The sequence below is a fragment of the Haliaeetus albicilla genome, chromosome 7, assembly GCF_947461875.1.
Source record: "Haliaeetus albicilla chromosome 7, bHalAlb1.1, whole genome shotgun sequence".
In the NCBI taxonomy this organism is placed as follows: Eukaryota; Metazoa; Chordata; class Aves; order Accipitriformes; family Accipitridae; genus Haliaeetus; species Haliaeetus albicilla.
In genome coordinates this window covers 42,955,783-42,970,437 of record NC_091489.1, presented here as the reverse complement: position 1 = coordinate 42,970,437, position 14,655 = coordinate 42,955,783, and the positions used below count along the sequence as shown (strand labels likewise).

Sequence of the window (14,655 nt, the reverse complement as noted above, 5' to 3'; positions counted from 1 at the left end):
TGCCAGCAAGAAGGTAGTCTCTGCTGATTTCTTCCCTTCTCTTTTCCCTGTTCTCTTTGCTTTCAAATCTTGCATGCCTTTTCATTTTTAGTTTGAGCTTCAGCCTCTTCTATCACCTTTTTATGCATGACTGTTAGCTCTTCTCTTTCTCTCTGGGCCCACTTCTCACACTTCTTTCAGTACCCACATTTTTTTTAAAACTAGAAGAACTGGTCTCAGCTAGTCCTAAGTCATTTGTCATTATGAGTAAGGATTACAGAGCAGACAGTTCTAGCTGAACTGTTTGCACTGACCCTTGGCATTCGTTCCACAGACCTCAAAGCCACACACAAAGAGCCAGTCGTGTGCAGCATGTACTCTAAATCCATTTGACCAATAGCTCCGCAGAGCAATAGGGAGCTCAGTCCACAAAGTTACGCAGCACAGAATTCAGAAAACCCTGTACCTTGCTCAAACTGCTAGACAAATATGTCCTGGTGATTTGCAGCTTCAATAAGCAACTCCTTATTGCAGCAGCAATTCCGCCTGGTAAAATGTATAAGCGTTTCTGTTCCCGTATTTGAGCCCTGTCCTCTGTTTGATTGCAGAGAAGATGCAGAGGCACCCAAGGCCCATCTTGTCAAGCCCAGTTCCTCTTCATCTGGTTCCAGGAGCTCACGCTCAGGTTCCTCCTCAACCAGGTCGACAGCCAACAGTGCCTCTCGCAGCCAACGGACTTTGTCAACGGAAGCTACTCCCCACCTAACTCCTCCCCAGTACAGCCAGAGGGAGACGGAAGGAAAAGAAATTGAGCCAAAGAAAGTCGACTATGCTAACCTGATGAAAATGGGAGCAACGCTGGTCATGGTGCCTGCCCAAAGCCGAGCGTTCCAGACCGTGTGACTGCTCACCAGCTGTCTGGAGACTCCTGCTGTCCAGAAACACTTCACGTACCACCAGCCACATAGGAATTGTTAGATTAGCTAGCTATCTTTCTGGTCAGCTTAATTTTAATCACTTGTGATTATTCACACCACAAGAAGCCCTCCCACTCAACTCTTTCTTACATCCTCCAGCACTGAGGTTCTGATACAGAATTTTTTTTTTTTTTTAAGAAAGATACCTTTGAGGGAAAAGGGAGCCTTCTTTTTAAATTATCTTTTTTGGAAGTGGAACACTGAGCATTTTAAAACTACAACAGCTAAGTGCTGTACAAATGAAATTAAGCCAAACCTCAGGATTTTTGAAAAGGGATCAACAGAGACATAAAGATGCATAATATTCCAGAGAGGTTTTGTGGGGAGGGAAAAGTCTCTTGTACTGGTTGCGGAGAACTTTCTCAAAGATGCATTGTCTTATCTGAAGATTTTGAGGCAGACTCTGCTGAGGGTAGTCTGATGTTCAACCTCAAAGGGAACTGACAGACGCTTCATGTTTTCTGCATTCAGTCTTCTAGTGAAATACTTCTGAAGGCTGTAACTAAAGTGGAAATGAAAGGATCACTCAAAAAGGTCAAGAGATGCAGTATTAAGGCATGTGTCTGAACTAATCTCTGTACTAAAGACAAAGGACCCTTAAATGTCAAGGCAACAGAGGTGCTTTAATTGCCAGAATAAACTTAATGATGCACCCAGAGAGATACGGCCAGGAGCCTGACTCTGCTTTTATGGTCAGCACTGCAAAGCCGCAGTAACTCCACTGGAGTGGTATCTGTGGCAAATGAGCCTTAGTCTGATGAGAATTGGGCACTGAATCCAGAAGGAAGGCAGTACCTCCAAAAGCGAGGGCCACTAATCTACCACAAAGCCTGGATGAAGCATTTGGAAGATATCTTTGCTATTGCCAGGTTGTGAATTCACCAGTTTTGGGGTGAGCCATGCTGTAGAAGCCTTATGGAGAGCTCTTCCCAAGACTGAATGAACAGCATTCTTGAGCTGACCTTCAGGCATCCAGGTAAGATTGAAGGATAGAGTGACAGAGCACATAGTGAGGAAAATACACCAGGGACAGGGAAACGAGCACAATGCTGCTTCCATTAGAAAATATTTGTGTGCGTTGTCCCATTTATACATCAAACGCTGGGCCACATGCTATTGTTGAGGCTTAAACCTTAGCAAGACTCTTAAAAAACTGCAAGAATCATAAAATATTTTATGTGATTAAATTAACCAGAATAAACATTTCCAAGGAATATAAAGTCTTACACTTCAAGTTGAAGGCCAACAGGAAACGATGGGAGGTAGGGACTCCAGAGGCTTCCTCTGGAAGCAGATGTTCACATAATTCTGTCATTTATATTTTCCTCTGAAGAACTTGGCTCTGACCACTACTACACACAAGACACTGAGCTTGTAGGTTCTAGATTCCTGTATTCCTGGACTGATGATTTTCTATTTAAAAAAATGAGGTGTGGGTTTTTTTTTTTATTTGAGGGAGGGAAAGTTTTCTGCAATTTGTGGAATGAGTCTACAGGAGATGGATCAGCACAGAAGAACCACAGATCTGTAATTCTTTCACTCCAGGAACTGTAATTAATCTACTTTTCTGACTGAGACCCAGAATGCTAGCTTCTTTGCTTGAGATATTAGACAATCTGAGCAAAGCCAAGCCCTGCTTGGGCTACTTCCTTATGGGAAATAGTTTTCAGACTTGCCCGATACTATCTGAGAACTTCTCTTCTTAGGAGCAGTCACCCATTTTCATCACATGTACCAAAACGTCACTTGCTCTCTCTACCCCAGAGTCAACCTATCCACCCTTGGCAGGACAAAGTACTGATCTGTTGTGCAGCTGAGTCACGGATTTGAAAAAAAGACACATCTGGTATTAGGTGTTTGATAAGCTTCTACTTTTGTGACAGCTCCTGGTGTTGGATACTGTGTCATTTTACTTACACAGTTTCCCTGGATACTCCAGAGGCACATTCCTGGATCAGCTGTGTTTTGGTGGATTTGGTGGTGGCTGTCACTGTTGGGAAGCAGCAGCTCTAAGTGTCTGTGATTCCTCTGCAGTTGCTCTTTTCCTGGACCCCGAAGGCTTAGGCACTGCAGAATGCTTAAAAGGTACTCCAGAGCTGGGAAAGTCCCAAACAGCATAAGCAGGACTGCTAAAGTAGTTTGTGGCTTTTTCTGTGGTTGCTTATTTCACTTAATGTTACCTGTGTTGCATCTGAGGAAACTTATTCTATGCATATAAAAACAGGAGCACTTTTCTCAGTAAAGAATACATGCCTGAGCAACCAGAAGCTTATTACCACAAAGTAAGGGTAACAATTCAAACAGTTGAGCTGGCTACAGTCCGAATACCAAATGCTGTAGGTTAGCTTTGAGTCACAGGCCAGACTTGCAATTAGCAAAGAGGAGGATGCTCTGTCTACAGCCTAGAAGCCACTTGCTGCCGGCTAGGAGAATTTGCCCAGCCTGCTCCTGGCAGTCTCTTTCCTGGAGGCCTTTGGGAATCAGCTGCAGGATAGATCAGCTCTGGCAGCCCTCTCCTGGTCTCCAACTCTCCTGGAGCAGAGAAGTCACTCCTTATCATATGAGCTATCTGTCTGATTGCATGGGATGAAAGGTATATGGACCTTGGGGAAAAGAAGTTAGTTGGAAGCAATTGCTGAAGCCTGGTGTGTGTGATCGTTCCAGGCTGTTCCTAGCCCTGTTGGGAAGCAGGCGGTACACGCACCCATTGCCCAGGCATGCCCGCTGTGTCAGAAAAAGCACTGTGGCCGTCTCCTGCCATGGAACAAAGGTGCAAAGATGCGTGGTCCTGGTTAAAAAATGTGGGCACCGTGGTGATTTAAAATCACTAAGTCTGAAATGCTGCGGTGCTTTTCAGACTAAACATCAGTGATCTTGCAGGTGAACACAAAGTCAATTCTGCACTTCAGTTGCTAGCACGAAGCCCAAAGGGAAAAGTTCATTACTCAAAGGAAATACAAGAAAGGGATCATTTCAAAGGTATTCTGTTTTCAAAGGGACATTTTCTGAGCTCCGGATGATAATATCAGGAGTTGCACAAGGGAAGCAAATGAACCATAAGCCAAACTCTGTTTTGTAAAATAGTGTACTTAAAGCATTTACTGTCATATACCAGTTATTACTAGCGTGATTAAATGCATACAATGTTATGTAGCTTTCTTTCGTTTCTCAGCAGCTAAACTAAGCTTACATCTCTTCTACCTGCTATAATTGGTGTACTTGTACTGTGTCTGAACAACTCAGAGGAAAGCAAATATTTATTATTGATTCCTTTGAATCAATGATTTCGTAATTTTTTTTTTTGTTGGTTGTTTTATAAATAAATGTGCTGCAGCTGAAGTGCTGCAGCTCAACTAAACTTGTACTAATGTTCCATCTTCTGTGGTATGATGTGTTACATGCTGTCAAGCAGAATCCAAGGAAAAGAAGTATGGAGTCAAAAATACCATTTTTGTGACTACATGCATATCTGTGTAGAAAGTGTGGGGAAGCTGGTCTTTTTCCTGGGTATTTTTTCAGTCTGAATTATGTGACATGGTATGAAATATGTGAAACCTTAGGTGTACTGAAGTAAATGGCATTTTGACTTCCATGCAGCTATTTCACCTGAGGTATTTTGGCTGAGGATGTAGATGCTTCAAGCTAGTATGGTTAATAGTGCCAGCATAGACACGGCACAGATACAAAACTCCAGTGACACTGCACTCCCACATCTGTGACCTTACTTCTGAACCAGCCGCTGAGTTTCAGTTCATCTCCAGAACTGGGCGTGAGATGACAATGAAACCTTGAACTGTGTTCAGACAGTTTAGATCTTCTCTGCAGATAAACATTTTTAACTAGCTAACAGGAATCTCCGGTCAGGGAGATGTAGGCGGAATTTAGTGTAACTAAACATAACTGTGGTTGATTTCTCTTGGAGTGCTTCAGCCTTCTTTCCCTGGGGGTGTTTTGCGCAGAGGTCTCCCATCATCAGCCATCTTCTTTACTGAAATCTGGGAGTAAAAATTGCAACATAATTACACAGTATTTAAAACAAAACACAGTGACAACACAGTGGTCTCATAGGTGTGTCCTTCTGTCTGTCCCTGATTCATGAGGAAATGCTATTTACTGGCTCCCTCCTGAGTTGATGACATCCAAAATCCTGATTAGGTGATACGCATTTTGAGAGGAATTGTGCAATTGCATACTTTTGTACAGTATCAGGAATCTTGGGTTATTTTTCACCTTGATCAGTTTGTACTGACACACTGAAGGAGGAGAGCTTGGTGGGAAAGGGATGGGACTGCCATGGAAATGTGTGATTTTCAAACTTCAACCAGGGCATGCAGATCCAAGTGTTGTATAAATAACAAACACTTCTGTCGTGAATAGGAAGTGTGTCTTTGATACAATCTCCACTCTCTTCCCAATTCTGTTTTAAACACTTAAAGAAGCAGTGCTTGATGTCTAACGTGAGATCTCTAAATTGGCTTCAAAAAATAATGTTGGAATTCATCATTTGAAAAAACTCCACACACAGTACTTGTCAGTGTCCAGCCTGCTGAGCCTTAATTGTTCTGATATACAGTAAATGAGCTACTTTTGTCCAGTATGTTAACAGCCTTTAATTTCTAATGTAATGAGTCATTTGCAAAACTGCCCTCCTCCCTGCACTGACTCACTGTTGTTTTAGACTGCCTTCGCTTGCTATCAGTCTGTGGAGCAAAGTATGGTTGCACATCTAAATGTCACTGTTTAATTTCAAGGCGCAGGTAGTGCTATTCTTGGGTCCTACTGAAATTCTGCTCATGATTTAAAAAAACAAAATGCAAGCACAGTACCTTGCTAACAGCACGGCTCCTGTGAGACTTGGCGTGCAATGTATTCAGTGCAAGTTAGCAGTGCATTCCTGAGAAGCATCTCCTGTGTAGCCTGGGAGGTGAGTGCTCCAGCAGCGCGTACTCTGGACAGGGTGGAGTGTGCTTTGCATGCCATACCTGGTCAGATACAGGGTGATGGTTCATATTGACTGCCCTTATCTTTAAAGGCACAGGAGAGTGACAGCTAGTGCTCCATGATATGGAGCCCCTTTCCTTTTCCTGCTGCCCCTCCTGTCTCTAACCTTGTACACCCAAGTTCCAACTCCAAACTACGCCTTCTGTTGTCACCCAAAGATTCCGGTTCAGGTTCCAGCCCCCAGCAAGAATAGGAGCCACAAACTGTTGCTTGACAGGAGTCACTTCCCGTGGGCCAGCAGACCCACCACATCTGTCACGGGAGCCTGGTGGTGTGTGGCGGTGAGAATCTGCATGTTCGTGGTCTGATAATGGGTTACCAGCTGCCAGCTGATCTGGGGTAACTGCATCACGTTCCCTAGTAGAGGTCACTCAAAATCGCCATGAAAGAAAGAGGCGTTGACTCCTATATGTCTCAGGGTGCAGGCTTGCACACAGCAAGGTATCAGAGGACAACCAGTCATTTGTTTGGGATAAGCCTGAAAGGAGAGATTTGTTAGTGCCCCCTCCCGCCCCCCGAGTATTTGATTTTTAAGCAGCCACCAGGAGTCTTTTGTCTAAGGCCAACCCTGTGGGCAGTGTTAAGAGCGCACCAGGAATGCTTTTTCACGCAGTTCTTGCCCCCGATTATAGAAGTTCCTCTGCCCCTTTTCCCACTGTATAGGGTCACGGAGGCTGGCCAGGATACCAGTTTTGTGTAGCCCTCCTCCTAGCGACTCCCTCTGACTTTTCCGCTCAGCATTTTATGCCATGTAAACATTTGATGCAATTCACAGCGCTCCTGCTAGAGCCTGACCTTATGTGATTTATGACCTCTGATCAGCTTTCAGCCTAAGGCGCTGAGACCAGCTTAATGTTTGCGGTCGTCCATCTGCTCGCTTGATCCCCAAGGACGCTGAACAGCCACGGTTTTCCACCGTTGAGAGCCTCCGTCTCCTTTCCACTGAAGTCAGTTGTGCTGAGAGCATGCAGTGAGCAGCGCTGACATACCAAGGGGTGTCACTTGGTGCCTTAGCACCGATTACGGACGAGAAAAATCTTAGGATGGATTAAAAAGTAGGGCTGGAGATGCTGTGGAGGCCGGGAGAAACCGAGGTCACCTTAAACAGCGCAGACAACATGGTTTCCTCTGCCTGGGTGAGAGTGAGGGTGTGGGGAGAAATCGGAGAACACTGCCTTTTGCCTTGAACAGAACAGGGAGGATTAGAGCAGCAACACGCTGCTGCCATACCTTATCGTGCTCCGAGAGAGATTTACTGGCGCAAACGCTGTAGGAAGCACAAAAAATGAAAAATGCCGTCATTCCTCTCGGGGCGGAGGGTGATCTCCCGCCCCCCCCCTCCTCCCGGTATGCTCTTTGCACCTCCAGCTTTCCGATCGGAAAGCGAAACGCTCGTTTCTGGCTGGATTCGATTAGCCCGCCGTTAATCCTGCTGTTAATTGTGTTTAATCCCACACGTTTGCGCGCAGCGGTACCCGAACAACGCTGCTCGCAGCGTACGGGACCGCCACCGCAGGGACCGGCCTTCACGCCGCTCCCGGGGGCACGGAAGCCGCTCACCCGCCGCCGGATGCCCACGGCGGTGCCGCGCCGGCGACCTGGGGAGGATGAGGAAGGGGGCCGGGGCTGACGGCCGGGCTCCGCATGGCGCCGCCATTTTGTGACCCGTCCCCCCCCCCCGGCTCCCCCTTCCCCGCCACCCGCGACCTCTATGCAAATCAACCCGCCATCCCCGTGTTCTGATTGGTCATTCCCACCCCAAGGCGCCTTTTCGCCCCTTCCCCCTCGCGCGCAGTCTATGCAAACGAGCCTCCGGCACCGTGTTGCGATTGGCTGCCGTTCGCCCCCCGGCGCTCTTTCTCTGCCCCCGCCCCCTCCTTCATCCCACGCTACCCGGTGACGTCACCCGCATGCGGCCGCTGGAGGGCTCTCATTGGCTCCCGCGCACGCGAAGCTCCACCCCCGTCCGTTGCGGGCGGGGGGCGAGCGTTGCGGAGCGGTAGGCGGTTGGGGTGGGGGAGAGGGGAAAGCGCATGAAGGTTCGAGAATACCGGCCGGCCGGCGGGCACGCCCCCTTCCTGTGCGCGTCACGAAGGGAGCGGGTTCCGGCTGACGGCCATTGGTGGGAAGGGTGGCGGAATACGCGAGGGGATTGGCTGGAGCGGAGAGAAGAGGCGGGCCCTTCTGGAAGGTTCTGAGGGGGTATATAAAGGCGGCGGGGCGGGCGCCGACCGGTCTCATTGAGCAGCAGCTTTCGTCGAGCCGCCTCCCTTGTCTGCGTCTGGGCCTGTCCGCGCCGTTCAGGTAACGGGGCCTGCCGCCCTGGAGGGGGGAGAGGAGAGCCGTGGTCCGGCCTGAGCGCCCTCCGAGGTGCCCTTGTACCGGGAGTGGCCGTTGAGCTGTGGGGGATCGGGCTGGGGATCGGGGGGGGGGGGGTGATGGTGGAGGCCGTTTTGTCGCTGCGGTGGTGTTTTTTTCTGTTTCAATGTGGTGGTTCTGCAGAGTCTTGTGCGCTGTTGGCCCTTTTTCTCTAAAATCCGACCTAGCGGCGGTTTTTTCTGATTTCCGTGCCTTTGCTCTCCTGAAGCGGCCGGGGGGGGGGGGAGGGAGAGACAGAGGAGACTTGTCGCCCATGTTATCTCCCGCCGGGAACGCCCGGGGATGTGTGTGGGAGGGGGGAGAGGTGGAGCAGTGTCTGTGGGGCGGCCGAGCATGCTGGGATTTGTAGTCCCCGGGGGGGGGGAGGGGGGCAAGGAGCGGGCTTACGGGACCGCCACGTGGTGGCTGGGGGCCCCGAGTGCTGGGGTGGTGGGGTGGCGGGCGCTGCCTCTCCCCGATGGGTGCAGGTTGGGTTCTGTCGCAGCAGGGCTGGGGCTGTGCCAGGCCACATGGCCTGACAAGCTCGGCCCACGCGAAGCGGGGACTCCATTGCCCGGCACCTAAGATGTCCGCCCCCGGCCACGTGATGGGAGCGGAGAGGTGCATGATGGGAGATGGAGTCCCCGGCCGTGGGCTGTACCACGTGGTTGGGCTTCTCAAATGCGTTAACCGTATGCGCTAAAGAGCGGTTGCTGGTAAAACGGGGGATAACAGAGGCAGGGAGCATTGCAGTTGGAGCTCAATTTTACAGTTCAATTTTTTTTTTTAATTTTTTTTCCTCAGGCAAGATGTCGAAGGGACCAGCTGTCGGAATTGATCTTGGTACCACCTATTCCTGTGTTGGTGTATTCCAACATGGGAAGGTGGAAATTATTGCCAATGACCAGGGTAACCGGACCACGCCAAGCTATGTTGCCTTCACAGATACGGAGAGGTTGATCGGCGATGCTGCGAAGAACCAAGTTGCAATGAATCCAACCAATACGGTTTTTGGTAAGGCTGCAAGATTTCCATATTTCACATACAGAAGCTTAGCGTGGTGATGGCAGATGTTCCCTGGTTATAGGAATTGCTGACTTGATAGGAGCGTTAAAGCTTCCTCTTGGAAATCGAAACTACTAATTTGCTTCTGGTCTGAATAATATAACTGTGTTACTAATAGTTCAGCTTTTTTTATATACTGGGAAGGCATATGCCTTACAGTTAAAATATTCGCTTGCTGCAGGTTGTTCTTGGCAGTTAGTGTTAAACGGCCTTGACTAAGTGTCTGGGTTGAATCCTAGACAGCACTGTGGTTTATGGTACAGCAGCTGTAGCATTGCTGTGGTGGCTGTGAGGTGATAGGGGTGAGTTTGTGCATGTGCAAGAGGTGAAACAGTGGTGCCTGCAGCTGGGCAGGAAGTAATAATACCAGGCTATGTACAGTGTTCTAGGGCTTTGTGCATTGTTTTTTAGGAATAACTTAATGTACTTTGTGAATGAATATATTTAATATGGCGAACTATTTTTTCCAGATGCAAAGCGGTTGATTGGGCGTAGATTTGATGATTCTGTTGTCCAGTCTGATATGAAGCACTGGCCTTTCACTGTGGTGAATGATGCTGGTAGACCAAAAGTCCAGGTGGAGTACAAAGGCGAGACAAAGAGTTTCTACCCAGAAGAAATTTCTTCCATGGTTTTAACCAAAATGAAGGAAATTGCAGAAGCTTACCTTGGAAAGGTGAGGTTTAGGACTTAAGTGAAATGCAATGATGAATAATTCTGTGTGTGTGAGTAGTTAACATAAATAACTGACTTTTGCTTGGGTTTTTTTGTGTAGACTGTTACTAATGCTGTGGTGACTGTACCAGCCTATTTCAATGACTCTCAGCGTCAGGCTACAAAAGATGCTGGAACCATTGCAGGGCTCAACGTACTGCGAATTATCAATGAGCCGACAGCTGCTGCGATAGCCTATGGTCTGGACAAAAAGGTATGCTATGGAGTGACTTGTCTCTGACGTCCAACTAGTAAACGTGCTAAACCAGCAGTAGAAAAAGAATTGCATTATGAAAATCGATCTCTTCTTGCAGGTTGGTGCTGAAAGGAATGTTCTTATCTTCGACCTTGGAGGTGGCACCTTTGATGTGTCAATTCTGACCATTGAAGATGGCATCTTTGAGGTGAAATCCACTGCAGGTGACACTCACTTGGGTGGAGAAGACTTTGACAACCGCATGGTCAACCACTTTATTGCTGAATTCAAGCGCAAGCACAAGAAAGACATCAGCGAGAACAAGAGAGCAGTTCGTCGCCTCCGCACCGCATGCGAGCGTGCAAAGCGTACTCTGTCTTCTAGCACGCAGGCCAGTATCGAAATTGATTCTCTCTATGAGGGTATTGACTTCTACACATCCATTACCAGAGCTCGCTTTGAAGAGCTGAATGCTGACCTGTTCCGTGGCACTCTGGATCCTGTGGAAAAGGCCCTGCGGGATGCCAAACTCGACAAATCGCAGATCCATGACATCGTGCTGGTTGGTGGGTCTACTCGTATCCCAAAGATTCAGAAACTGCTGCAGGACTTCTTCAATGGCAAAGAGCTGAACAAGAGCATCAATCCTGATGAAGCTGTGGCTTATGGTGCAGGTAATGACAAAAATTCACATCTTCTGTGTGTGCTAAAACTGGGTGGTGTTCTTGGCAAACTCAGTGCTGTCTGAACTGCAGTCTTGGAGCAGTACTGGTGTAAGCCCTAGGTGTTCCACCTCAATCCATAAAGCTTTCAAAGCAGTAAGAAGCTTACTTTGACTTGCAATGATGAATCAGATTCCAAAGCCATTCGTAGTTTCCACCAGAAGTCTACTAATGATGGCCAAAACCTTCCTTGGATGTCTGAGCGAGCTGTAGGCTTAACTGTAGTGTGCAGGGTATCTGTTGCAGGGCTTTTAATGTTTTTTTTCTTCCCCCGCCCCCCCCCCCAGCTGTTCAGGCTGCTATTCTGTCTGGAGACAAGTCTGAGAACGTACAGGATCTGCTGCTGTTGGATGTGACTCCTCTGTCTCTTGGCATTGAGACTGCTGGAGGTGTCATGACAGTCCTGATCAAACGGAATACCACCATCCCCACCAAGCAGACGCAGACTTTCACCACTTACTCTGACAACCAGCCTGGTGTGCTGATCCAGGTAGGCAAGCAACAATGGCGTGAGCTGGTGATGTGCACTCACATAATTGTAAGACCCTGTTAACGCTTCCAGTGGTTGCTAACTTGAAGTAAATCCTAGGCTAGAGGTGGTGCGTTCTCACAGTTGGTGAGGGGTGTGAGTAAAGACCTGGTTGCAATGATGAAAGTGATTCCAAAGCCATTCGTAGTTTCCACCAGAAGTCGAAAGACTTGTGTTGGTCCAAGTACCTTCCTTGGATGTCTGAGCGACCATGCCACTTCAGGATAATACCCCATTATGATTTAATAATGTGTATTCAAACTTTGGACTTAATTTGCTGGTTCTTCTTACTAGGTATATGAAGGAGAACGTGCTATGACTAAGGACAACAACTTGCTGGGCAAGTTTGAGCTGACTGGTATTCCCCCTGCTCCCAGAGGTGTACCTCAGATTGAAGTAACCTTTGATATTGATGCCAATGGCATCCTGAATGTGTCTGCAGTGGATAAGAGCACTGGCAAGGAGAACAAGATCACAATAACAAATGACAAGGGTAAGGATCACGTGTTTCTGAGGGTGGGAGGGACTGGCTAGTTACGTAAGTTTGGCTTGTCAGACTGCCTTCTCTCTATCAAGGCTTGGTTGTAATGCGTGTGCATCTTGATTGACAACCATGAGCCTTGCTTTTAGTGCAGTAATCCATGAGTTTCTAAGGCGGCCCATGATGTGGTTTAAGATGAGGGCACCTGATAGCTTATGGGCCTCTCTTGCTGCCTGCCTGCTTAAGCTAGCTTGAAGTGTAGACTTTGGAATGTGTGGGAGGTTGTAATCCACCACTAAAAATGACTGAGTAGAAGATGATCTGTGAAATGCTGCCTTGTTCTGCAGGCCGGCTGAGCAAGGAAGACATCGAGCGGATGGTTCAGGAAGCAGAGAAATACAAAGCAGAAGATGAGAAGCAGCGTGATAAGGTGTCTTCCAAGAACTCCCTGGAGTCTTACGCATTCAACATGAAAGCTACTGTTGAAGATGAGAAGCTCCAGGGCAAGATCTCTGATGAGGACAAGCAGAAAATCCTGGACAAATGCAATGAAATCATCAACTGGCTGGACAAGAATCAGGTATGTCATATTCGATGTTTGGTCATGGTTTGCTTTTGGTATCTTGCTGAGCTACAACGAAAGCTACAGAGGATGGAGGAGAGCTACTGGTTGCTGTGATGAAAGTGATTCCAAAGCCATTCGTAGTTTCCACCAGAAGTCGAAAGACTTGTGTTGGTCCAAGTACCTTCCTTGGATGTCTGAGCGACCACAGCTTGCAAGCATATAGCTTTCAATCTGGCTAGCTTGCAGGTATGATTCTCTCTAACCTAAAATGAGGTCCTGTTGCTCCAGGAGCAATGTAAGCTCTAGGAGTGATCTGAGTGAGTCCTGTTGGAACTAGACCAAGCAGAAATACTCTTGCATCTAGCCCAATGCAAGTCTGACTTGGTGGGGATGGCCTAAAAATAAGTCCAGACTTGTGAAAAATGTGTAAGCCTGGTAGTGCTAGTTAACTTTTAGACTGTATCTGTTTAGTGAGAGGAGCAGGTGCTGAGCTTTTGTCTTTTTTAGACGGCTGAGAAGGAGGAGTTTGAGCACCAGCAGAAAGAGCTGGAGAAGGTATGCAACCCCATCATCACCAAGCTGTACCAGAGTGCAGGAGGAATGCCTGGTGGGATGCCTGGAGGATTCCCTGGTGGTGGAGCTCCTCCATCTGGTGGAGCTTCTTCTGGACCAACCATTGAGGAGGTGGACTAAAGACACTGGGCAATGCATTCCACTAGCAGTTAGTATTGGAGGACCCCCAGGTGGGGGTTAGATTGAAGGACCCAAACCTGTAGGCACATCTGGGTATATTTTGCCAGATAAAACTCCATAACTGAGCTGCTGTAAAACTAAAATTTTCTGGGCATTTTAAATACTTGAACATGTGCACAGGAGGGGAGATGAATACCGTTGCACTTTACAGTACTGTAAACAAAGTGGAAATGCAATTCATGTCCTAAAGAATAAAAACTATTTAATGGGCATCACAATGTTTCTGTGTCTGCTTCTTTGTATGTCCTGACCACTGTACTAAAAGTGGAGGGGGGGGAACCCTCGATGGTAGAGTATGAAGATCAAGATCACACAACAGTTGGTGAGTGTGATCTAACCAATTTAAGACTTCTTGCCTAGAGCTACTGTGGCTTTATCTGTGTGGTTTCTTGGCCCCTTCCTTTAGCTGAAGAGACCTGATAAAAAAAGCAGCAAGCCTGTGTTAAGGAAGTGGTAACTGAAGCTGAGTGACCTCACCCTTTTCAAAGAGTCCAGTAGTGTTTTCAGAGAACTTGCAGAGCTAGTTACCATTGAGCCACAGCAGAAGGGAAAGTGGGTAATCATGCTTTGGTCCTTGGGGCATTTATCAGCTTGAGGGTCCTGTCTGTCCCCCCACCCTTGGGGAAGGTGACTTAAGAGGTAGCTCTTTGTTTGGTAGAGGTCCTTGCTGGTTGGGGATGTGGCTTTAGGCAGCCTCTTCCACAGTAAGAAGCAACATAATTGCTTATTATAAGTATTTTATTATGTGTTAGTGTGTATATAACATTACATACAGTACTAGCAGTACTGCTTCTAGTAAAGCCTGGTGCAGTGGAATGGTAATTTTCATTAAGTTGCAGCTCTTAGACCATAAAAATCACATTATTATATAGGGAGGTATTATTCAGAATAATCAGCAATTCAGGGCTGGTTGTTTTTTATCTGGCTACTTCATGGCTTAAAATACTTTTCTCTCTTGCCGGAGTAACTTCTTTCTCAACATCAGAGAAGAATTGAGGGATTTATTTTTTAACAGCAATGCTCAAGCTTTCAGAGCATTGTTCCTCTTTCATTAATGCTCCTATTGCTGCCTCTGAAGTGAGTGTTCCCTGGTTGGGTGGACTGATGTACAGGGCTGCCTGCCGCAGCTCAGCTGCTGAAATGCTAATGGGAGGGGTTGAAAAGTGTTGTGAATTGTTAGCAGGTGTATTGGCTTTGTGTGGCAAGGTTTTGGTAGTGGCAAGGGGGTTGTTACAGGGGTGGCTTCTGTGAGAAGCTGCTGGAAGCTTCCCATGTCCAACAGAGCCAATGCTGGCCAGGGCGAAGCCAATTGGCA

General features: G+C 47.5%; 2 protein-coding genes and 3 non-coding genes across 6 annotated transcripts in view; all 5 read left to right on the top strand.

The window, feature by feature from the left end:
* The window catches only part of CLMP (CXADR like membrane protein), a 41,600-nt gene extending 40,511 nt beyond the window's left edge, over nucleotides 1-1,089 (top strand). For both annotated transcript variants that reach the window (XM_069788090.1, XM_009919932.2), the window contains one exon: nucleotides 588-1,089. In XM_069788090.1, the coding sequence (XP_069644191.1) occupies nucleotides 588-882 (295 nt within the window). In that variant the 3' untranslated portion in view covers nucleotides 883-1,089. The remainder of the gene's footprint in view (nucleotides 1-587) is intronic.
* Nucleotides 1,090-8,031: 6,942 nt separating this feature from the next.
* Nucleotides 8,032-13,558, top strand: HSPA8 (heat shock protein family A (Hsp70) member 8). Its single transcript, XM_069788089.1, has 9 exons — nucleotides 8,032-8,261; nucleotides 9,120-9,329; nucleotides 9,851-10,056; nucleotides 10,156-10,308; nucleotides 10,409-10,964; nucleotides 11,300-11,502; nucleotides 11,836-12,034; nucleotides 12,370-12,602; nucleotides 13,095-13,558. The coding sequence occupies exons 2-9, from the start codon at nucleotides 9,125-9,127 to the stop codon at nucleotides 13,278-13,280; spliced, it is 1,941 nt and encodes a 646-aa protein (XP_069644190.1). The 5' UTR covers nucleotides 8,032-8,261; nucleotides 9,120-9,124; the 3' UTR covers nucleotides 13,281-13,558.
* On the top strand, nucleotides 11,128-11,218 carry LOC138686250 (small nucleolar RNA SNORD14). The gene has a single exon (XR_011325606.1). It is a non-coding gene; the product is annotated as a small nucleolar RNA SNORD14 (small nucleolar RNA).
* Nucleotides 11,654-11,750, top strand: LOC138686251 (small nucleolar RNA SNORD14). The gene has a single exon (XR_011325607.1). It is a non-coding gene; the product is annotated as a small nucleolar RNA SNORD14 (small nucleolar RNA).
* Nucleotides 12,693-12,789, top strand: LOC138686252 (small nucleolar RNA SNORD14). Its single transcript, XR_011325608.1, has one exon. It is a non-coding gene; the product is annotated as a small nucleolar RNA SNORD14 (small nucleolar RNA).
* Nucleotides 13,559-14,655: the final 1,097 nt, after the last annotated feature.

Excerpts from the sequence above, each read along its gene's own strand:
- HSPA8 (XM_069788089.1), top strand. The coding sequence starts at position 9,125 with ATGTCGAAGGGACCAGCTGTCGGAATTGATCTTGGTACCACCTATTCC. Across the intron at positions 11,503-11,835 it reads AGCCTGGTGTGCTGATCCAG|GTATATGAAGGAGAACGTGC; the intron begins GTAGGCAAGCAA and ends TCTTCTTACTAG. Across the intron at positions 12,603-13,094 it reads ACTGGCTGGACAAGAATCAG|ACGGCTGAGAAGGAGGAGTT; the intron begins GTATGTCATATT and ends TGTCTTTTTTAG.